This window comes from Sturnira hondurensis, unplaced genomic scaffold, assembly GCF_014824575.4.
Source record: "Sturnira hondurensis isolate 20B ecotype Veracruz unplaced genomic scaffold, ASM1482457v3 Scaffold0008723, whole genome shotgun sequence".
NCBI lineage: Eukaryota > Metazoa > Chordata > Mammalia > Chiroptera > Phyllostomidae > Sturnira > Sturnira hondurensis.
The window spans coordinates 3,066,751-3,090,259 of record NW_028081354.1 but is presented as its reverse complement, the minus strand read 5'-3'; the positions used below and the strand labels follow the sequence as shown (position 1 = coordinate 3,090,259).

Sequence of the window (23,509 nt, the reverse complement as noted above, 5' to 3'; positions counted from 1 at the left end):
TCCTGTGGCCTCAAGGGAAATGGGCCCTTCAAGTCTCAACCCCTAAAGCATCCGCTAGAGGGCTGGCATTCTATCCTTCATCTCTACTGACTCTGCATCCTGAGCTGCTACAGATCCACATAGATTCAGGCTACTAGGCTTACATGGCTGCACATGGTATAGAAAAACAATTGAGGGCAGGGGTCTTTCGAGGATGGAAGGCGATTGCTTTCTAGCATCTGGTACTAATACTAAAACTATGTACATTAACAAGATGAAAGGAACCTGTATCTATTCAGCAACTTTAAGATGCTAGTTGGGCAGCCTTTATATTTTAAATCTTTACATCTATCTGTAAGGTAGGTATTATTATCCTCATTTTATAGATGGAATAAGAGAATGAATGAATGCAAATTGAATAAGCAAGCACATATATAGATCAATTAAAAAACACAACAATGGAAACCTAGATGGTCAACCTAGTATAATTAAATAAATTAAACCTAGTATAATTAATAGTTGGCAGAGCCAGGATTCACACTCAGGTCCATCTGATTCCAAACTTAGGATCTTGATAGTTGAACGTATCATGTATAGTACCTAGTGTTTGAAGTTTCCTAAATTTCCTCATCTTGTTCCCTCTTTCTCTCTTTTTTCTCACCCGTCATGTGTGTCTGTGTTAATTTTCTTTTAATTTAGTTAATATTACTGTGTGCTATGCATGGTCCTAAACACTGCATATGTTCTCCCATGGAAGCTTCATAACAATCTTGTGGGGGAGATACTATATTATTATCATCCTCACTTTATAGATTGATAAACTTGGACTGATTAGGTCCTTTGCTCAAGATCATGTAGTTAACAAATAGCAAAGCCAGAAATTGAACCATAGAATTCTAGTTTTAGAGCCTGCTTTTAACCTTTCGACTATTAAACTAACAATGTAATATATACTGTTTATACCCATATTCATTTCCATATAAGTATGTTCAGATTACATAAAATGTCCTTCTGTTTCCCAGGCAATTTAAAGGAATGAAAAAAATGGCAGACATCCTAGCATTATATAATAGGCAACATCCCTTTGGAAGCATTTTGGGGAAAAATATTGCAAACATTATTCCATCTACCTCATCCATAAAATTTCCCATGAGATTTTCATTCTTTGTGGGATCATTTCCATTGCAATAATTCTTATTTGTTTTCTCAAAAATAATGGCTGGTTTCCCTCACTCTCATCAATATTACTACATACCCAGCAAATGTGTGGGTGCATCCAAGAGTCTAGATTTATCCCATTAGATCGGTAATGATCTTCTTGCCAAACTAATTTATTTGTCAACAATGTGAATTTTCTTCAATAAATGTTTATGGAGTTTTGAATTAGGGGAGGGCAAAGAGGAGTAGGGCATGGTCTCTGACCTCCAGGAACGTAGTTTCCTTGACTGAGGCAGACAAGGAACTGACTGCCCACGGACAAGGAACTGAAGTGCAGGTAGGGCCATGTGCACAGGGTATCAGGAGACATACATGCCATGTGGGACTGGACCCCACTGCAGACATCCTGCAGCAGGTGGCCCCAATCCAAGAGTGAAGGGCCCCCAGGTCCTATAAATGTGTAAAATTCATTCCCTTGCAAAGACTGGAAATCCCAAATTCACTTACTCTGGTTAAGTCAGTGTAATGTTTCTCATATATTCTGGTGGACTAATGCAAAGTTAAATTTTTAACCAGGATCCAATTTGATCATTATTTAATTATGTTAGAGGAGAGCATCACTAAGGTGTGAATTCTAGTTGACCATCAAGCTGAGCTCAGGCAATCAGAGGGTCCTTCTCTGCTCCCCTGTCCTTGGAGTGTGGACTGTGTACACAGTTCCCACAGTGGGAGCCATTTTCCAGGAAGCCGCCCTGAGAGAGAAAGGTGTCATTGAGACCATCTGGACTGAATACACGACTGAACCCAGTTAAGACCTCTATAAACTTTTAAGATTTCTGTAGGCACATGCCCAGGTCTACTTGTCTTGAAGCACCCAAGACAATCCTAGTAAGTAATTTCCCTGAATAAATCTGCCACCTACCAATCTAACTCTTTCTCGGGTCTCTCCAGGCTCTCTGTGTACCAGAACAGTTTCAGATTTCATCTAGAGAATACCTAAGTTTGCAAATCAACAAACCATCCATCTGATTGCTGTCTGTTACATTTTTATTAAAAGGGTAGCGTATCCCTAGTGATTTGAAATGCTGCCTTTATTCTCTATGACATGAAATTCCTATGTGTACTGGACTTTCTGTTTTATTCCAATGGTCATTGATCTCCTTATTCTGTGTCAGGACTATTTGTTTTTAATTCTGGGGAATTTGCCATGTTGTTACTATAACATACCTGGTAGGGTGTGCCTTCGTCTTCCTCACCTCCCTTCCTCAATAGCCCCAAACATGCTGCATCCTTGTTTTTCTTTTTCAGAGTTACACTAGTTCTCAATCTTTTATATGAGTTTTAAAAGCAACACATCTAGCTCTAAGGGAAATCAATTCATATTTTTATTAAAATGCCATGAAATTTGCAAATTAGCTTCAAGAGAGGGGACATAAGGAAAGTCTTAAAATCCTACTTAAGGACAAAAGTCAATCTGACTCAATGGAAAGACACATTTATTCTTGCATAAGTATTTCTTGGTAGCTATTTTAATTGTGATCCTTTTCACTACATTTTTAAAGTGATTTTGTTTATGTATATGAAGGTAGATGATTCACCTGTCCATTTTATTTTCTACTGCTTTCCCAACTCTGCTATGTTTTAGTAACTTTTTCAAGAATATGTTTTCAGGGGCCCAAGACAGCATTTCTCATTTCAATGGAGTTTCAGCAAAGGTGAATTAAAGTAAGAGAGAGCTCACTGCTGACTATGCCAACCACGCATGTCTTACAAATGTTCGAACCATCAGAGGTGGTGGAGAAATACTGCGGGCAGAAGCGGGCAGGCCCCTGGGAGGGAAAAGCTGCTCCTCAGCTCCTGCTGATAGCTGTTACGCAAGAATAGGGTCCATGGTACCAGGTCTTCTAACATTGCAAGTATGTAAAGCCAGAAATCTGGACTTAAAAGTGAAGTCTTCTGGTTTTTAAATTGGTTTTAAAAATAGCCTGGGACAAAATAGAAAGGACAGTTCCGTAGGTGAAACATGTTCCCCAAGCCATCAATTTGCAACATCGGAGAGGAAATGTCCTTCAGACCAGACAGAAGCTGCAGAATGTTATACTACCACAGTATTTATTTTGCTTGTTAGGGTTGTATTAGTTTCCTAGATTTACCATAGCAGATAACCATAAATTCAGAGGCTTAAAGCAATAGAAATTATTTTACAGCTCTAGAAGCTAGAAGCACCAAATCAAGGTGTCAGCAGGGCCATGCTTCCTCTGAAGGCTCTGGGGGAGGACCCTTCTTTGCCTCTTCTCGTGGTTCCAAGTGTCCTTGGCTTATGGGTGCATCAGTCCTGTCTCTGCTTCTATACTCATATGACCTTCTCCATGGTTTCTTCTCTGTGTGTCTTATAAAGATACTTGCCATTAAAGGGTTTTTTAAAGATTTTTATTTATTTATCTTAGAGGGGAAGGGAGAGAGAGAGAGAGAGAGATTAATGTATGGTTGCCTCTCATGCGTCCCCCACCAGGAGACGGGAACTGGCCTGCAACCTAGGCATGTGCCCTGACTAGGAATCGAACCTCGATTGTGTGGTTTGCAGGTTTGCGCTCAATCCACTGAGCTACACCAGCCAGGGCCATTGAAGGTTTTTTTAAAGATTTTATTTATTTATCTTTAGAGGGGAAGGGAAGGAGAGAAGTATCAATGTATGGTTGCATCTTGTGAGTCCCCTGCCAGGAACTGGCCTGCAACCCAGGCATGTGCCCTGACTGGGAATCAAACCACGATCGTGTGGTTCGCAGGCCCGCGCTCAATCCACTGAGCTACACCAGCCAGGGCAAGATACTTGCCATTAGATTTAGGGCCCTTGCAGGTAATCCAGGATGATCTCATTTAAGAATCCTGAACTTGATTAAATTTGGAGTGTAATAATTTGATGTCGTTCAATATCCAAATGTATTCCAAATAAGGTCACAGTCAAAAGTTCAGAGGATTAAGACATGGACATATTTTTCAAGGGCCACAGTTCAACCTAGTATGAATGACTTATGTCACAGACATAGAAAAGGGCATAAAACAAATACAGATCTCTTTTTAAAAATTGCTGTTCTGATACATGATCTTAGTCGCAGGGAGTGTAAATTCCCCTGCTTCCTCACCTGACTGATGTTTCTGTCTCCCTTTCTCTCCCTATCCTTTCCCTCCTCCCTTTGCCTTTCCTTCATTTCCTTTTCCTATCTGTTCCTACTCTTCTCCCTCTCTCCTTCCCCCTCTCTCCTTCTCCCTTTCTCTATTCTCACATTCCCTCTCTCTCTTTTCCCTCTCTCCTTGTCTGTCTTTTCTCTTCTTCCTTTTATTCACTGATTTATTCATCTATTCTGTTAGTATTGTATCCATGAGATGTGCCAGGAGCTATGTGTTTCTGAAATGAGTGCATCCCCCTGAGTCAGGAGCAGACTGGGAAGAGCTAAGAGCCTGCCTTTTGTGGACTAGTGACAAGTGAGCCTGGGGTACTCCCTGACATTTAGGCTGGCGGGGGTGTTCTGACCTTCAGTGTGTGACTTGTGTGGGTAAAGAAGTGTTCAGGTCTACTGCTTATTTTCTGATACCATGTGAAGACACATTAGCATCTGTCGGTCTCCCTTCCCACTGGCCATCCAGGCAACTGACCCCCTTTCAACGATCTGATGGCTTTCCTTTTGTACCGCACACTTGTGACAGCATTATTCCTTCGGCAGGAAAGATCACCTCCCAAATGCTCTGCCCAGAAGGAGCTACACGTCTATGAATTTTCATGCTCTTGTCTCAGCCACAGATTTCAGGGGTTGTTTAAGGGCAGCACCCCAGTTAAAAGAGGAAAGAACTAGAGAAGTATAGACATAATGTCAGCTAAAGCCCCGATTGTTATTTCTATGTTGTTCTAAGTTTACTTCCAAAATTATAGGAATGTTACATAACATATAACCAATGGAACATTTGCTTCAAAGCCACCTGGAGATTAGTTTCTCAAATTAAAATAATCTCCTCCAAATAAGGAACAATTTTATTATAAGAATTTCACCTGCTCCACATAAAAGAATGATCTTTCTCTCTTTTAACATAAATCTAATTCTGTTTCCTGTGAGCTGAAATCCTAGTCTTGATGCCTTGGGTAACATCAAAAAACTCTGACAATTTCACTAATATCTTTATTGTATATCCAGATTGCTTTTTTTCTGAGCTCCAGTGGAATGAGAAAAAGTTTCAGTTCACTGTGATACATACACACACGCATTAGATTAGATTATTACAGTTATTCTAATTTTTGTTTCTATTTCTGTTGCACCTTGGTGACTGTACACCTTGTATTAAATCACCTACTCCTTAAAAAGGTAGGTAAAATCTTTAAGCTGCAGGAACTGTAATGACACATCAAGAGTGATGGGTTAGTGGCTGAAGCCAGAGGGAAAGTTTGGACCAGCTTGTATCGGAAGCTCAGTATCTACTAATAAATAAATCAGTGTTTGCCTAAACCCAAAGGTTGTCAAGTACATTCTGAGGCATTGGGACTGTATGGCGACAGCAGTCTCTTTTGAAAACTTAAATATCTCATGGACAATTTTATTCTTTATGAATGAAAATGAGGGGAGAGAACCAATAAGAATTAATTTACCTTTTGCCATAGCCCCGCTAAAACGAAGTAAACACATTATTAGGTCCTGAAAGAAATGTGATTCAGCTGAGGCAAATCAGCACAGATTCACTAAACTGAATACCATCTATTTGACCTGTGCTGCTGCTCCTTTTAATTATTTGAGAGCTGCTTTCTGAGATTGGCTTTTGCTGCAGCATGGTCAGCCCATGTATCCAGTTTTACTATTTTGATTGACTCANACTTAAATATCTCATGGACAATTTTATTCTTTATTAATGAAAATGAGGGGAGAGAACCAATAAGAATTAATTTACCTTTTGCCATAGCCCCGCTAAAACGAAGTAAACACATTATTAGGTCCTGAAAGAAATGTGATTCAGCTGAGGCAAATCAGCACAGATTCACTAAACTGAATACCATCTATTTGACCTGTGCTGCTGCTCCTTTTAATTATCTGAGAGCTGCTTTCTGAGACTGGCTTTTGCTGCAGCATGGTCAGCCCATGTATCCAGTTTTACTATTTCGATTGACTCACCCATTCCAATACCTACCATGTGCTGGTAGACCTCCGAGATATTGAGGGTTCAGTTCCAGGCTGCCACAATAGAGTATTACAATAAAGCAAGCCATAGTCATTTTGCTGGTGGAGGGTCTTAAAACACTGAGACATAATATCTGTGAAGCTCAGAAAAGTGAAACACAACAACCTGGGGTATGCTTTAAATGCTTTGCTCTGCCACCTACTGAACCACCCAGTTACCTGGTGGAATTGATGGCTGATGTAGTAGTTTGGTGATAAGGCCTTTAATAGAGAGAGTAGGTGGCATGACCAGTGGGCTGCAGCAGTGTCCTGGAGTTTTGGTTTGCGATCTGTGTTGGATACGAGAATCTCCTGGGGAACTTGAGGTTGGTGGGGGAAGACCCAGGGCTATCACATCCACAGGCATGGTCTTCATATTCTTTGTCAGCTCTCTAGATGATTGTGATACTCACCAAAAAGTGTCAATCACTGCTCCGTGATGTGGAAGTCAAAAACCAGGGCCTGGCATTGGGAGACCTGGGCTCAAATTCCTCTCTGAGCCTTAGTTTCTACTTCTAAAGTGTGTCTGCTGATTAAGACACATAAGATTAGTGCCTGTTTCCTAGGATTTGTGTGGTGCTGAATGAAAAAATGTATCCAACATGCTTATTCTTTTTGTAATTGTAAATATTGGTGCAAATTTTTATGCAATCAAATCAAAATCTGGATGACATCAGAATTTTTGACAACTATTTGGAGATGAACTTTTTTATATATTTATTCATTCACTGGATAAAGGTTTATGCCATTTATTAGAATTTTAGTAGCAATAATAGATTTTATATACATAGAAAATGGTCCATTCATATTTGCCGATTTTAAGGCCTAGTTTCCCTGGAAAAATTTGTAATGATAGAGTGACTTCAACATTCCTGAGGCATACCGCATGCTATTCCATCTGAATAAATGTGTAATCTCTGCCCACCCCCTCCCTCAGTAAAACCTATGTCTTCCTTTTTTAACCTATGTATCTAGTCTCTCCAGGAAGCTCTCTCTCATGTCCCAAATCAGTTATCTCTCTTTATGTGAGCTTCCAAAACATCATATATCCGTCCTTCATGGAAATCATCACAGCTATAATTCTATATTCAAATATAATTTTTTAAAATCTATATTTCCCACCGGGATGACTATAAATCCCATGACGGGCCAGGTATGTTTCAGTCCCAAAATATTTAAGTGCAGATAAGCGCGCCTACCACAGAGTAGATGCTCAGTAAATATTTCATGGGTGAGCATGTTCACTGAACAACCACAGTTAATATTACTTTATATCAGGCACAATGCTAAGTACTTAACAAATAATAACTAATTTAATCTTGATAACAATCCTATGAGGTAGTTATTACTACTAACACCATTTCACAGATGAGAAAACTGAGACACACAATAGCTGAGTAATCTACTCAAAGTCATACAGCACAGGTGGCAAACACAAGGCCCGCAGGCCGAATCCAGCCCTCCACCTTGTTTAATCTGGCCCAGCACCTTGTTTCTACCTGGTGGCAGTGCCAAGTTTCTTACCCCCAGTTAGGGAGTAATTACATTTGCACAGTCCTAAAATTACATTTGGCCCTTTGAAGACAATCACGAGGCTGATGTGGCCCCCAGAATAAATGAGTTTGACAGACCCGTCATACAGGGTTCGAACCCATGTTTCATGACTATGTCTATGTTCAACACTACACTATGTCACTTCCCTAACCACGGAAAGTGCCGCTCTCATACAAGCCTGCGGTTCTAGCCTCTAGCAAAATATCCCAAAGCAAATGTATAGACATACCTGGGAGATATCAGGGGTTTGGTCCCAGACCCCCATTGTAAATCAATGTCATAATAGAGCAAGTTGTAACCTTTTCATTGGCAGAGGATCTTGCCTCTGATTTGTAAAAAAAAGTTACAATTATGAATTTCAGTAAAGTGCAGAGCAATAAAATGAGGTATACCTGTATGCTGTGTTGGTAGATGGCTGAGAGCCCTGAATTTTCCCTTCGAGGCCATGGACCTCAGAGGAGGTGGTAAAGACACAGGGGTATATCAGGTTACCTTCTTAGAAACACTAAGACACAGTACAAAGACTGAAATTCCAGAGCAAGAGCCCATAGAAAATAGCAGGAAACACAGGTGAGGGAAGCAGTCTTTGAGGCTGCAATGGGGAATATAGAGCAAGTACCACCACCACCACCGCCCCCCGCCCCGCCAAATTCATCAACAGGCAACAGCATGCTTTACCATGCTCTACTACAGGATCCAGGATGGCAAGGTACAGCTCCTGCCATACTGAGCAAGGTACTAAGCAAAAGTCTTAACTACAAAAGCAAAGTGAAGACTCTCTCATCTGAACCAAGGGAATGCTTGAGGTTGAGAGGGTGATAACATTGATATCTAACCATTTGGACTGGAATTACTCAACTCCCACCTGACGAAGTTCAGGATTTGCTCTACAGCTGTGGTCCCCAACCTTTCTGGCATCAGGGGCATTTTCTGGAAGACAGTTTTTCTAAGTACCTGGGTGGAAGTGGGTAGTCTGGGGATGATTCAAGCACATTACATTCAAGCTCGCCTCCTGCTATGAGGCCTGGTTCCTAACAGGCCCATGCTGGTGCCTCTATCACCTGGAAGTCAGGGACCCCTGCTCTTGAGCCCTGTTTCTCAAAGTATGGGCAGTATAAACATCACCTGGGGCTTATTAAAAGTGCAGCATCTTTGGTTTCTACCTCATGTCTTCTGAATTAAAATCTGCATCTTATGCGAGCTCCAGGAAATTCATATATAAATGCTTTTGGGAAGCAAGAGCAGTACTCAGCCTACGTGAGGGTGGCCAGCAGGCCTACTATAAGGAGGAGGTGGAAAAAGCTGAGCCAGTCAGACATGTGAGTGACAAGGACAAAGATCTGGGCTGAGAAAACCTGCCCTCATCTACTTCCTGTCCCTGTTCACACAGCCAGCCTCTGTGGTGCACACTTTCTTTCCAAAAATCTGTTGGTTCTCATGTAGAACAGAGGGAAGTGGAAGTGACTGCTGCTTTCCCTTCCTTTGCTCTTTTAAATGTTTCACAGTCACCTACTTCCATGTGAACCACAAACTGGGCTTTCCTTCATCATAACCTCCTGGGTATCAGCAGACACAGGCTGAAGAGAGGCATTTTGAAGTGACAGACTTTTTAAACAATGAGGTTTCCTCTAAAGATATTTTCTTCCAGGTTGGTGAATGTGTGTCTCAAGGCTAACATTTGAGCCACTTTAAAGTGTTCCTATGCTGAGTCTGGCTAGGGTTCAGGCCTGTGGCATGTAACCAAAAAGTTTGTTTCTGAAGCCTCTTTATGTTTTATTGTGGACTCTTGTTCCTTAAGATTGTGCTGCTATTTGGGCATTGCATAGAGAGGGGCTTGGAGTGCTGAGATAATGAAGGAGTGTTTCCGTTGTCCAGGGCTGCATACCAAACTACCTCAAATGTCATGACTTAAAAGATAGATTCTCAAAGTTCTGCAACTTGGCTGGTCTTAGCTAAGTGCTTCTTCTATGTAATTGGCTGGGAGTGGGGAGTGGGGCTGGAATGGGCCAGAAGGCTTTGCTGAGAGGGTTGGGGTCTGGCTGGACTCCTCTCTTTCCACATGACCTTTCCACAGTCAAGACTCACAGATCGCAGCAGCTGGTTTGCAAGTAGAATTCTGTAAGAACAAGCCACAGAGGCACAGGTTTCCCAGACTCTGCTTGTGTGACACCCTGCAATGTCCCATGATAAGAAAGCAGGGCATAAAAGAGGGTTGTACAAAGGCAGAAAGCCCAGGTGGATGGTCCACCGGGGCCATGTATACACAGCCCACCACCCTTGCTTAATCTGTTCCCACCCTGTGCACAAAGCAAAGATGAGGAAAATGGAAGTTGGCCACCAGTAATTATGGGTAAATGTGTGTATGCATTTACACGAACAAGTGCATATATCTAGTGATCTTGGAAACAGAGGACTCATATTTTCCAAAGAATTCCCCTTTATTTGAGAGTATTATGTTATACTACTTAATAATCATCTGGAGGCAGGGGTGTGGGGGAAGAGTGACATGGGGGGAGGGCTTCAAGCCAGATAGATTAATGAATCAGTATTGATATCAGAATGAGATCAGATGCAGCAGCCGGGTTACTCCTGAAGTGGGGAATGTGGTGGCTGTAAAAGGACAGTTGGCTGGGTATCTGGTCAAGACATCATTATGTCCTATCATGTCCTGATGGCAGCCTGGAAAATGACCTAAGAGTTATAAAATATTTTTTATTTTCTCTAAAATGATATATCATCTCCTTTATTTTATAGGTCTTTTTTTATTTCCTTTTTTATGGTCTTGTTTACTTATTTCAAGTTTTCTATTTATAGTAGGCTTATTATATGTCAGGCCATGAATTCAGTACTGAAAATGTAGTGGTGAATTAAGTTAATCTGACATTCTTCTTCATGTAGTTTGGAGTCTAGAACTATATATATTTTTTTCTTTTTTTATTGTTGACACTATTACAGATACTCCCCTATGTCTCCCCCCTTGTCCCCTTCAACCCAATCCCTGCCCCCTGGAGCTATCTTTTTAATGGCCCTAAAATTAAAGGAAAGTTTGGAATAATTTAAATAATGTGAGAGTAAGTTCATCTTTTTCCATGGTCTTGACCTTAAATTCTGTAAGTTCCCAGACTTCCCACTGTTATAAACAAACTGAGGAAGAAGGTGACGTCATCTTTATTTTTCCAGATAGATGAAAGGAAGACCAGAAAGGTTAACTGTGTACTTGCTCATGTTTCTGTGACTTAGTGAGATTGGGGAGCTGGAATTCAAGCCCAGGCCTTGTGATGCTGAGTCCAATCTCATTCTCACAAGACCATGTGGCTTCATTTGAATATTTAAAATTGTACTATGCTAGTGAGGTAGTTGGCGATTTCCTGGGGACCTGGCCTTCTATTTGTCTCTTCCTCTCAAACTCTTTGTGAATAGCATTGAGGTAATATTGACCTCGGTTTATCTGTGGCTTCTTCAAAAATCTAATTGTGCTTTGACTAGAAAGTCAGTTACACATGGGATGTTACTAAATGAAAGAAGGTTCTTATAATGATGTTCACAGGTCAGTAGCTCACATGGTCAGGAATGCAGAATGTGGTGAAATCCTTGACCTTGGGCACATTGCTTTTTATCAAACCTCTGTTTTTCATCAGCAAAATGGGAATAATAGTAAGTACTTCATAGATTGTTGAGAAAAGTAAAAGAATCTATGTGAAGTGCAGAGTCTGGTCCATAGAAAGCATTGAAGTTACCAGTTATTCTCTTTGATGGTGATGGTAATAGGTGCTTTGTCCATCTCACCAGAGGTGCAAGGCATGTTGTGAGCACCGTGTCACCCCCAAGTTCTCTAATGCAGATTTCACTGTGGAAATGTCATTTATGGGCCACATATCTGCCTGACAGGTTATCTAGAGATACAGGTATAGGTTAACATTAGAATATTTTTTTCGTCTAGTGATTTTTTTCTTTGATTGACACAAAAGAGCATTCCGCCTACTAAAACAAAGAAAAACCACAGCTGGTATTTCTATTTTCAAACATTCCTGCAGGGCCCCACAAGCAATGACCTTTTCATTTAACTCCCTTTAGGGTTTGATGCCTATTTTACGTCCCGCACGCTTGAAAACAACAGGAGAAATGTCTGGTTTGCGGAATACTGGGAGGAAAACTTCAACTGCAAGTTGACGATTAGTGGGTCAAAGAAAGAAGACACGGATCGCAAATGCACAGGTAATTTCATTCTCATTGCCCTGTTACTCTACATGGCCAGTGTTAAAATGTCTGCATGACTGACAGAAGGAAGCTTGGCTGGAGACAAATTGAAAAAGTAAATTGAATTTTACTAGATTGTTCAGAAACTGGAACAGGAGCATAAGTCTTACAGGACAAGAGAAGTACAGGCAAGATTGTATCATATTCTGTCTGTCCATCTAGCAGTAATTGACATTCTCATTGATTCTTTGAATTCAAAAGGGATCATGCTGCTTTGAATGCTCTGTCTGGTAACTATTAGTTCATACTGCAGCTGGGTGTAGGAAGTGATTTTCACATAGACAAACATGGCTAACAAATTTCATATCAGCACTGGGTTCAACTATTACCATGGATGAGATATTTGATTAAGGAAACAACGTATTTGGATTTAGAGTAATGAGAGTTTCAACTGATTTTCATTACATCAATGTTAATGATTCACCTGCTACTTAAAACATGCTTAAACATAAAACAGTATGTAGCTGTGCATAATTATTCCAAATTAAAAACACATGTGTGTATGCCTTATCTAGATAGTAGTAGTCAGAAGGCAAAGTTACATGTTCATTCATTGATTTGTTCACAAATGTTTATTGAGCAACTCCCTTCTGGGAAGCAATGAGTGGGCACTGGTGATCTGAGGGGGAGCAACCTGGTAAGGACCCTGCTTTCATGCTGCTTAGAGAATAGTGGGGGGCGGAGAGTCTACATTATTCCAGCGATCTCTCTCTGAATACATAATTACAATCTGCAACAAGTGTCTGGGGGCTATAAAAGCATATAACCAAGAAATTTCACTCACTGAAGGTAGAACCTGTCTCAAAAGACCTACTTGAGAATGAGTAGACAGTGGCTGATCGGGGAAGGGCAAATCGGATTATAATTTGATGGTGGAATAACGTGGCAAAGGACTTACAACAGGAGAAACTGTGGTACCTTTCAGGACAAGAAAAACAGAATAATGTGACTAAAGAAAAGAAGAGAATGAATGTGTGAGCTGAGGTTGCAAGTGTAGAGAGATATGGTCAAGGGAATAAATAAGTTGAGATGTGTGTGGAACTTGGTGTTTATCCTAAGAGTATTAGAAATTACGCAAGGATGTGACATGATTTACTGGCTTATCCCCTGGCCCACTATTAAACTGCATTCCCCAAGTCTATATTTCAGTTGCCTTGAACGTTTGTAATGATGACCTTGAAGTCCCACCAAACTCGAAAATACATTCTGAATGCTTGGGAAAGCCACACACCCATGTTAGGTACACTTCCTGTGTTTAGTTTATCTTTACAATATAGCTCTTTAAGCACCCATTCCAAAATCATCTATTAATCAGGAATAATCTATGTAAAAGATGATACTAAAAACACCTTGAATAATGTGAGGATGTTTAATTTTAGGCATTTCCTCAAGAACTTTTCTGTAAAAAAAAAAAGGAAAGATAAGATATGAACAGCAATGTGAGTAAAACAGTGATACAAAATAAATATGCATAATTGAATGTATAACTAGGTTAACTAGAAAATCATATTAACCACATTCTCTGTGCCATGGTGTATAGCATCAGTGTTTCCAGAAATGTCCTTATTGTGTTAGGAGAAAAGGAAATATTAATTCAGTGATGACTAGACCTAAGTGATATAAAGCTTTCAAGTGGAAACTAAAGAAATTAGTTTGATGTCTGGATAATTTGTCTATATGACAAGGAATATCTAAGTATACTAGAAGTCTCCACATGATCGATGGCGGTTTTTTTGTTCTCCCTTACATGTAATATTTTGTAGAGCTTCTGGAAAGTGGTTAGATTGGCTAGTGGTCGTCAGGATTGTTCCACCCAAGGTCAATCCCCTGTCTTTTTGTATCCTTTAACACAAGCCATTTTATCTTCAATATTTTAAGAATAGCACAACCTGACTTGACACCCAATCCCAAGATCTCCTGACCCTAAGAGTTAGACATTTGTCTTCTTACCTTCCCCTGTGGTGGCCTCATTTCCATTAATACAGATTAAACCTTGGCAGTGACCCATCCTGCTCATGGGTCGTTGGGGGTGCCACTCTCCAAGGGATCATGCAGTTGATCAAGTTGATTGATGATTTGTTTAATCATATTTACAAGAAACACAAACTACGTTGGACAGGTCCTGATGCCATTCGTGCTACTTTATAGTAAAGCTGCATTTTCTCGTGGAAATGGTGCTACACCCACAATAAAGGAAACTCTTCTAGCCAGCTCGCCACAGAGGGCTTATCTGTGGGCCGAAAGGTCAGATGTGATTTTTTTCAAGTGCCGTTTATGTTCTGCTGTCTTCACCTCACTTGCTGTGTGTTCCCCCTTAAGACCCGCAAGTGGACCCCTAACACAAAGGTCAGTTTAGAGTATGATCTCCTGGGAAAGAATATTATGTTTCTGTGAAGATACTGAGGTCAAGCAAAGAAAGAAAAGTACAAAGATAAAGCAGTCTGTGGAAGAGATTCAGGACAGGAAGTGTCTCAGAAACCACGGAGTTGGGCCTGACTGAGACCGGGGTTTTGTTCTAAGTTTACTCCTGAGTGCCCTGTGGGAGCTTGGACACTATTATTTAACCTCTGAAAGCACTTCCTCCGCTTTGAAATGGGGATGGTAAAACTCCATACACAAATTTGTTGTGGGAATTAAATTAGAAAATTCAAGTAAATGATGTAAAATCAAACTGGAACATAGTAATAGCCCTTGCAAGCTAACAACCCAGTCCTTTGTTCTGGGCTGAATACAGTTGCCTGTGAGGGTTTCATGAAGATTTTACTGTCTTACATCAGCCCTACGGAAAATCAAAATACAAAACAAATTCTAACAGAAAAAATAAACCCAGGGTTTTGAATAAGTACGTAGTACGGCCAGGAGTTCTTCACTGGGGTGCACATTAAACAATGATGTTTTGAGGTCTCAAAAAGTGTGTAAATGGGTAACATACAACTGTATGCTGTGAATGGAAAATGAACCTGAATGCTTAAGGAATCTCAATGCCAAAATGTAAAAGGTGTGTCCAAGTATCATCTGGTCTTGCACTTGCCTGATTTCTCATGTCCCAAATTTTGTACCATTTTATTCCTGATGTGCTGTATTTTTGTATGGTTGGTATCATCTCCAAGGTCTTTGCTCCCAAACTCATTCTTTAAACTGAGAAGGAGGTTTTGAGAATCTGAATGTGTTTGCTTATGACAGCCCATAAAAATTATCTCTCTCATATCTTGTGGCTTACACAGAACATTTGTCTAACTAACAATACCGTTCTGTCAAATGCTACTTTGTGAATACTGAGTCATCAGTTACCTCTTTACTGAAAAGAAGGAACTCGGTATTTAGAAATTCACCATCGCATGAAGGGGACATTTCACTTTCAGAGATTTGTTTTCCTTTTGAGATGACGGGATAAGTTGGTGACTTTTTTTTTTTTTTGTAAAAAGCTACTATATTCCATTGCTAGTGCTTTCAAGTCACAGAATAAGCAAATTCAGTTTTGATTTAAGTCCCTAATCAACCAACGTTTACTTTGGAAAATGTCAGGGGCTAAAGAGCGTACTCTGATAAATGTCCACATTTTGGGAGGTCAGATCCCTGAGCTGTGGTTTTCTTTACACCTCGCTTCTCAAAGCTAATAGTTTAAGTAAAGGTCACTTTGTTGGTTGGGCAAAAAAAAGCCTGGTAAGAAATGGCTGTTAGTGGATAAACCATGTATTTCTCAAACCTTTTATCCTTATCTGGGACCCAGGCTCCGCAAATCCTGTATAAATTTTAATAGGACTATCAAGGCAAAGAATTACACTTAAGTCAAGTGTTTGAGAAAATATGTACAGAAGGAATTTATGACCATGCTAATTAGTACTCCCTGTCATTTTATTATTCTATTCTAAATTGACCTTTAATTGTTATATAGATGTCGTATTGTGACACCTAATTTATTCAGCATAATTGAAGAATCTTCATCAAAAAAAATTATGAATAAATAGGGGCTAACCCTTTGGCACTCTAAGATTTTTTGAAGCCATTTTGATGAGAAGAAATTTAAAATGCATTTTACTCCTTTGTGCTTTCTCTTAAACAGAGGTTTGACACTGATTCGCTATTACTTAATCTGTATGCAGTTTTTGTTACGATGCTGTGTGTTGATATGATTCTTTGTTAAAATTTTTATTCTCTGAGTCATCTCTATATCTGAGTCTTGGTTGGTGTTTCTCTTATTACAATCACCTTTAAATCTTCCCTGGCCTCCTCCTAGGTGTTTGGTTTCTACCTGTGTGGGAACTAAAATTGTATGCGCTAAATTATTTTTAAAATTTATCTAAGTATTTATATCAGAATCACCACAGAAAGCTAAGGTATATAACTTTGTGAATTTTGTATAGCATTTATGGTAACTATTTGGGTGACTTTACTAATAGAATTTAGAGAGATGTACCACTGATTATATAGTATTTTCCAAGTCAAAACTATCTGACTGTCATATCTGAAGTCCTCATTGTTCTCGGAAATCTTTAAATTATTTTTGGAACAGGAGTATTGAATAAAAATCCCATGGCCATAAAAAAATGACTTTCTAGACAGTGGATTCCCGTATGTAATAGTTAAAAAAAAGGTTTTAGTGTCACATTAAGTCATATTAGCTGCCATGCTCACACTGTGGCTTTGCTCTTAGTTCACTTAGATATGAAATTTCATCTCCTTGTATTATTTTAAAACCAATGATATTCTCTTTATAAGGACATTTGAGGACAAAAAGTCACCTTTTATCAATGGCAATTATATCACCATCTTTGTCAATTATTCCACTGGATAAATTTGAGAGAATATAAGGATGATATGGGTAGTGCTTGCTTCTAATAGCAAATATTCTGTAGCCTTTTCTATGGTTATCTACCACAGTGAGTACCTCCCAGGCCACAAAAATAAAACTTTTGATTGTTTCATTTATTTTTTTCTCTAGAACCTCTCTTTATTTTTCAAGGCTCCATTCCAACAGTTTGTATTAATTTAATCAGCCTTTTTAGAAATCCTTATTTCACCTGGTCAATTAAAATGAAGCTTAGATACAGAAAGCTATTGAAGACTAGGACATTGGAGGCATTTGAGGTGTCCATTTGCTCTGAGCCTTTGGCATTTGTCAGGAATCGCTCTGCCTGGTTTCAGGAATTATAACTGCCCCCCATGGCTAAGGGTGAGTGAGCGACCTCTGGAATGTGAGCCACAAAGAGGCAAAGCTTGTCTCTGGTAGCAAACGCTGCCTCAGCTAACTCCCCTGCCCCCAAAGCATGGCCGATGTCCATGACAGGTAAGACCCCTCAGAGGAGGGGCAACCTAAGCCAGACATGATCACTTGGGTGGCCATCATGGAAGAACTCGGGGTGGGGGGGAGCTGTGACAAAGAGGGAGTGATGGACCCTCACCCCCCAGCGATTCTGACATAGCCCAAGTCCCCATTTCCATCTGGGAGAAGTGCTTCTTGACTTTAATCCACCTAACCCTAAAAACTTATGATGGGGGAGGTGGTGCAGCTCCTTGCCTTGCTAGAGTGGTATCGGGGTAAATCAGGCCTACGAAAGAATATGTAAAAATCCTGTGAAACCTGCTTTGTTTAGAATGTTCTCATTTAAATGATAAGGGTCCAAGCAAGAAGTTTGTCCCTCAAGGTTTTATGACTCTTTAGCTATCTGACCCTGACTGAGAATAAGCCCTCATGGTTCTCTGACTGCTATCTATTATTTGATTCTTACCTGTATTCTTGTGCAAATGAACCCAATAAAAGCCCCTTGAGGAAGGGGCTCTTGGCCCTTATGAGGGATCAGGAAAGGTTGCCCCCACAGGCATCTATTCATGACTTCCTTCTGTCCCCCAATCCTTCTCCAGGGATGACCTTTTCTGTGCCTTTCCTTAGCAGTGGTGATGTCAAGGTGACTATAGCCTGGGATCTTGATTCTGGCTTCTAGGTTTCTCCAGGTTCAGCTCTGATTTTCCTTACTTTCACAGCCCCCCTCTGACTGTGGTGTGGAGGTTGCAGAGCCTGGGATGCCAACATTTTGCTTTCATGCTTCCCAAAGTCTCTCCCTTCTTACTGATCTCCCATGCCTAAGTGTCCTTGTCAGAGGCTAGGGGAGGAGATGATTGGCTCCACACCACGGGGTCACACCTGCCCAGACTCACTAAGGCAGCCCAGTAAAGCTGGGAGGATATGGGAGTCCTGGCAGGTGTAACCAATTGTGGGAGGAGTCAGAAATGGGGCTGCAAAGGAGGACTGGCATGGGGATTTAAACGCAGATGCGGCAGCCATTGAGGAGAGATCCACGTGGTTTTGGCAGAGTGCAGACCCCCACTTGCTCAGGTGAAGGAGGGAACCACGTACTTTTGACCAGAATGGGACTCCCACAGCCATGGGAGAGAGAATCACCATGTAGCTTTAGCAGAGAATCACCACTCAGCTTTGCCAGAGTGGTGACCCTACCCTCTGTGCACCCAGGTCGAGAAAGAACCATGTGTTTTTGGTCCGAGTGCTGATCCCNACCTAACCCTAAAAACTTATGATGGGGGAGGCGGTGCAGCTCCTTGCCTTGCTAGAGTGGTATCGGGGTAAATCAGGCCTACGAAAGAATATGTAAAAATCCTGTGAAACCTGCTTTGTTTAGAATTTTCTCATTTAAATGATAAGGGTCCAAGCAAGAAGTTTGTTCCTCAAGGTTTTATGACTCTTTAGCTATCTGACCCTGACTGAGAATAAGCCCTCATGGTTCTCTGACTGCTATCTATTATTTGATTCTTACCTGTATTCTTGTGCAAATGAACCCAATAAAAGCCCCTTGAGGAAGGAGCTCTTGGCCCTTATGAGGGATCAGGAAAGGTTGCCCCCACAGGCATCTATTCATGACTTCCTTCTGTCCCCCAATCCTTCTCCAGGGATGACCTTTTCTGTGCCTCTCCTTAGCAGTGGTGATGTCAAGGTGACTATAGCCTGGGATCTTGATTCTGGCTTCTAGGTTTCTCCAGGTTTCTCCAGGTTCAGCTCTGATTTTGCTTACTTTCACAGCCCCCCTCTGACTGTGGTGTGGAGGTTGCAGAGCCTAGGATGCCAACATTTTGCTTTCATGCTTCCCAAAGTCTCTCCCTTCTTACTGATCTCCCATTCCTAAGTGTCCTTGTCAGAGGCTAGGGGAGGAGGCTAGCTTAGATCCAATCACATCCTTCCATGTCTTTTTCGTATGGCACACACTGTATATCCTGAATCTTTCAGTATGTAATTTTCAAAGCTTAGAGATTAGTACTGACCACATAGAAGTCAAAATTCAATCATTTTCCCCTGTTTTATTATTACCTTCTTTCCTAGAGCAACGAATTAACACTCTGAAGTTTCCAAGACTGAGGTTAGAGCCACAAGCTTATTTACATATACATATGTGAAATTAATTGTGTAACCAATTGTGGGAGGAGTCAGAAATGGGGCTGCAAAGGAGGACTGGCATGGGGATTTAAACGCAGATGCGGCAGCCATTGAGGAGAGATCCACGTGGTTTTGGCAGAGTGCAGACCCCCACTTGCTCAGGTGAAGGAGGGAACCACGTACTTTTGACCAGAATGGGACTCCCACAGCCATGGGAGAGAGAATCACCATGTAGCTTTAGCAGAGAATCACCACTCAGCTTTGCCAGAGTGGTGACCCTACCCCCTGTGCACCCAGGTCGAGAAAGAACCATGTGTTTTTGGTCAGAGTGCTGATCCCTGCAGCTTTGGTAGAAGAGGCTCACATTGCTTTGGGGTGTTCCCCTTGGCTGCATGGCCTGAGAAGCAGGAGAAACTTTGCCTGGAAGAAGAGTGAAAGAGCTCTTTGCCAGTGGACCATGAGAAGGTGCCACATGGCTTTGGAGTAATTAGAGATCCTGCCTGGACAGCGACACAGCTTGCAGTACCAGCTGACGGACGTGTGCTTCTTTTCCTGAGATATGGTACCCTGAATTAGGGCAGGGGGAGAAGGAAGCATTGTGGGAGTCTGTGGTTATCCTAAAGGACTTTGATATTTTTATGGGGACACTGGGTCACTACTTTAAGTCTGTATAGCTTTAAATAAACCTTTCCTTTCTTTTTCACAAATCTCTGGCATTGAGAGATGTCTTTCCAATTGGCAGTGGACAGATGAGTCCAGTAGGTATTAGTACACCATCCTTGGGAGGGGCCCCTGTTTTCTGTAACAGTTTTTGGCATTCCTGGGTGGGCCAAATATTGCCCCCCCTGAACCTGTTGTTCTGAAACAAGATGGCATATTAATATATAAAAATGTTACCACTCGATACTGTATAAGTATGACCAAAGTAAAAGAATTATAAATGGCAGACTAGGTCTTTGTTTTTATTTAATATTACAAACATAACACTAAGCTTTGTGTTGGCTCAAACCTTGACTATATGCCCAAGGTAGGGGCTAGCTATTTTCAGCCTTAATAAATCAGTCTTTATGGATAAACCCTACAGTAAATGAATTCTTTTGCCACCAACCCTACAAAGTTTAAGATGTGGTATCTCCCCAGCCAGGTAGCTCATTTGGTTAGAGTGTCATCCAGATACACCAAGGTTGCAGGTTTGATCCCGATCAGGGCGCATACAAGAATAAATAAGTGAACAACAAATTGCTGTGTATCTGTCTGTCCTCCTTCCTCCCTCCCCATATCCATTCCCCTCTCTCTCTCTCTCTCTCAAATCAACAAATAAAAATTAAACAATAAAAATAGTCTCCACCACACACCATGTTGCTTTAAGGCCTTGTGTTCTCAGATTGCTCTTGCCATACAGCACACCAAGGCAGCAACAGGAGTTGTGTTTAAGTCTGTGCATAATCAATCCAGGCAGTGGAACCCCAAGTTGAAAGCCCAGGGGTCCAAGCAAAACTGCTCCATAAATGCTAGAAGCCACAATTATTTGAACTGTGTGTCATTTCTTCCTCATTAACTTCAACAGGCAATGGCTTTAGAAATGGGAGTTATGGCCTTACCATTATTGTGAAGTCTATCAGGCTGGACAGTTAATGAGAAGGAATTCCTGAATTAGGAGAATGAATGCCTATGTGTCTTCCCAGAAACAGTCCTTGTAAACAAAGTGCCTCTTGTAAGCAATATAAGTATTATAAATTGGATACTTACACTGCGTTTAGTAGGAATAAGAAAGAGCTGTTGAATGACTTATCAAGTACCATCAAGCAAGCTAGAATGGAATATGGCTTTCTTCAGGAAGAATTTCTAGTAATATAGGTTTTCTAGTTTTTCTTTTCCCCCTACAGAGAGAAATATAGACACTAAAAGCATTTTAGAGTTTTATAGTGTGTGCAGTATGCTCACAAGATAAATATCTACCATATATGTAAACCCAGATAAGAACTTTTGGGGCTCTTTCTAACTTTGTCTCACCAGTTCCAATAACAGTAGATCAAGTAGGTAGGTGAACACACGGGAAGGCTTCCCATTTCCTCATCCTCATCCTCAAATATTATTTATTATTTACCTTCCTGGGAGAAGGTAGCTGCAAGGAGACTTAAAGCACAGCCTCTGTTCTGTAGCAAGTCAGGATGCAAGCTGCCTGCTGAAGGGGCCCTGGTGGACTCACGAGAGCAGCTGAGGAGTCAGATTGCCTCAGTTTGGACCTAGCTCTCACACTTCATGTGTCACTTGGGCAACTTACTGAATTATGCTCAGTGCCTCAGTTACTCACCTGTAAAATGGAATAATGATAGGCCCTACAACCTGGGGTCATTTGCAAGGAGTAAATAGAATGGTATGCTGTGGAAATAGCACTCAATTGTTTAGGAGGCTTTATAAAAACTAAAACTAAAAAGAGAACCCCTCCATGGCTCAAAATGCCTGGCCTTTCTTTATTTTTATAACCAATCATATTCTTCCTTTACCTTAAAAATCCTTTGCTGGTATAGTGATATACATATGTCAGTACACTATTATGTTTATATCACCCAATCTGATGCCTTTGTCAACCCCATGAGGTAGACTAGTCAGGTGTGACCCTCCTTTTACAGACTCCAACACAGCAAAATTGCACTTTGGAGACATTCTGTGACATATGAAAACACGGCTGCTGATGAAAAATATAATACCCCGCTAACTAATGGCACGCACTCACTTTCTCATGCCTTCCACCCCTCACTTGTGCACTTACCCAGTGTGGGTTACACAGTGGCACTGGGCCAGTGTCTGTGCTGGGCTTGAGAGCACAGACAAGTTTTTTTGTTTTTTTTTTTGCTTTCAGGGAACTTATATTCCAGTATGGGAGGCAGACAGCAAACCAAAGGAAGATGAATAAAATAATTACAAATTGTGATTAGTGCTGTGAAAGACACAATTAAGAGGCTGAACTGGGAAACGAGTGCAGAGTTATTGTAGGAAAAATGGTCAGCAGAGATTATCTCCAGTCCTGACTGTCTCTGAAGGGTATTATTCTGACTGTACAGATAAAGAAGCCGTGGTTCAAATGACTCGACCAAATGATCGATACTGCTGGTTTCTCCCCATGCTCTTTGTCCACTGATGCTTGATGCTGAGAAAACTGAACATGAATAGGCATTTTCTCCTTTGGGGGTAACTTTGTGGTTTTATTTATACAGCAATCCCCTCATGCCACGACACTCAGCCACCTAAGGGCCCTTAGGAGAACATATGTGATAATGATCCTCGTTTGATTCTTTGGTCCTCATTTACAAACAGCTGCAGTGAAGAACAGAATTGACCTCATTTTTTCTCTTCTAAACTCGAAATAGGGCAAAAGTGTGCACTCTATTCTAAAACGTCCCTAAATTGATGAAAAGCTGGTGGGTTGTACAAAGAGAAAGAGAGAGGATTCAAATGCCTCATCTCATAGGCAGCCTGATTATGCAACAGCGAATTGCGGCCCCAACTGTCAAGTTTTCCGACTGTTTTCCTCCTGCGGGACTCTGCCCTCATAAGAATGGGGAAAACAAACGTCCCTATAGCCTCATCAAAGCCAATAGTAGGCACTGAAGTAGTGAGAAACCCCAGCAGTATGCAGTAATACTTGTAAGGAAGAGCTTCCCAATATTAGAGGAGCACTTATAAATTGAGCTCCCAAAGTGGTCCATTGTTCTGGCAGAAGTGGGCAATTTGCTACGAAAGAAAAATGTTGAATTACAAGATGCTCTGGCCCTTTCATTTGAGAAAAATGCAACTGTCACCAGCAAGTTTCAGGCAAGTTTGTAACAAAAGGCTACACTTTAGAATTCACTTTAAAATAAGAAACACAAAAATACAAAAAGAAAAGTATGTTAAAAGCCAGGCTGGAGCAGTTCCTTTGATGTGGATGCAAGTGTACAAAAGTTACTTGGATAAATAATTACTGGACTTCTCATGT

General features: G+C 41.0%; 1 protein-coding gene across 1 annotated transcript in view; it reads left to right on the top strand.

Annotated features, from left to right (window-relative positions):
* The window catches only part of GRM7 (glutamate metabotropic receptor 7), an 888,187-nt gene that overhangs the window by 545,689 nt on the left and 318,989 nt on the right, over positions 1 to 23,509 (top strand). Inside the window, exon 5 of the mRNA XM_037055712.1 lies at positions 11,964 to 12,104. Coding sequence (XP_036911607.1) covers positions 11,964 to 12,104 — 141 coding nt within the window. The remainder of the gene's footprint in view (positions 1 to 11,963; positions 12,105 to 23,509) is intronic.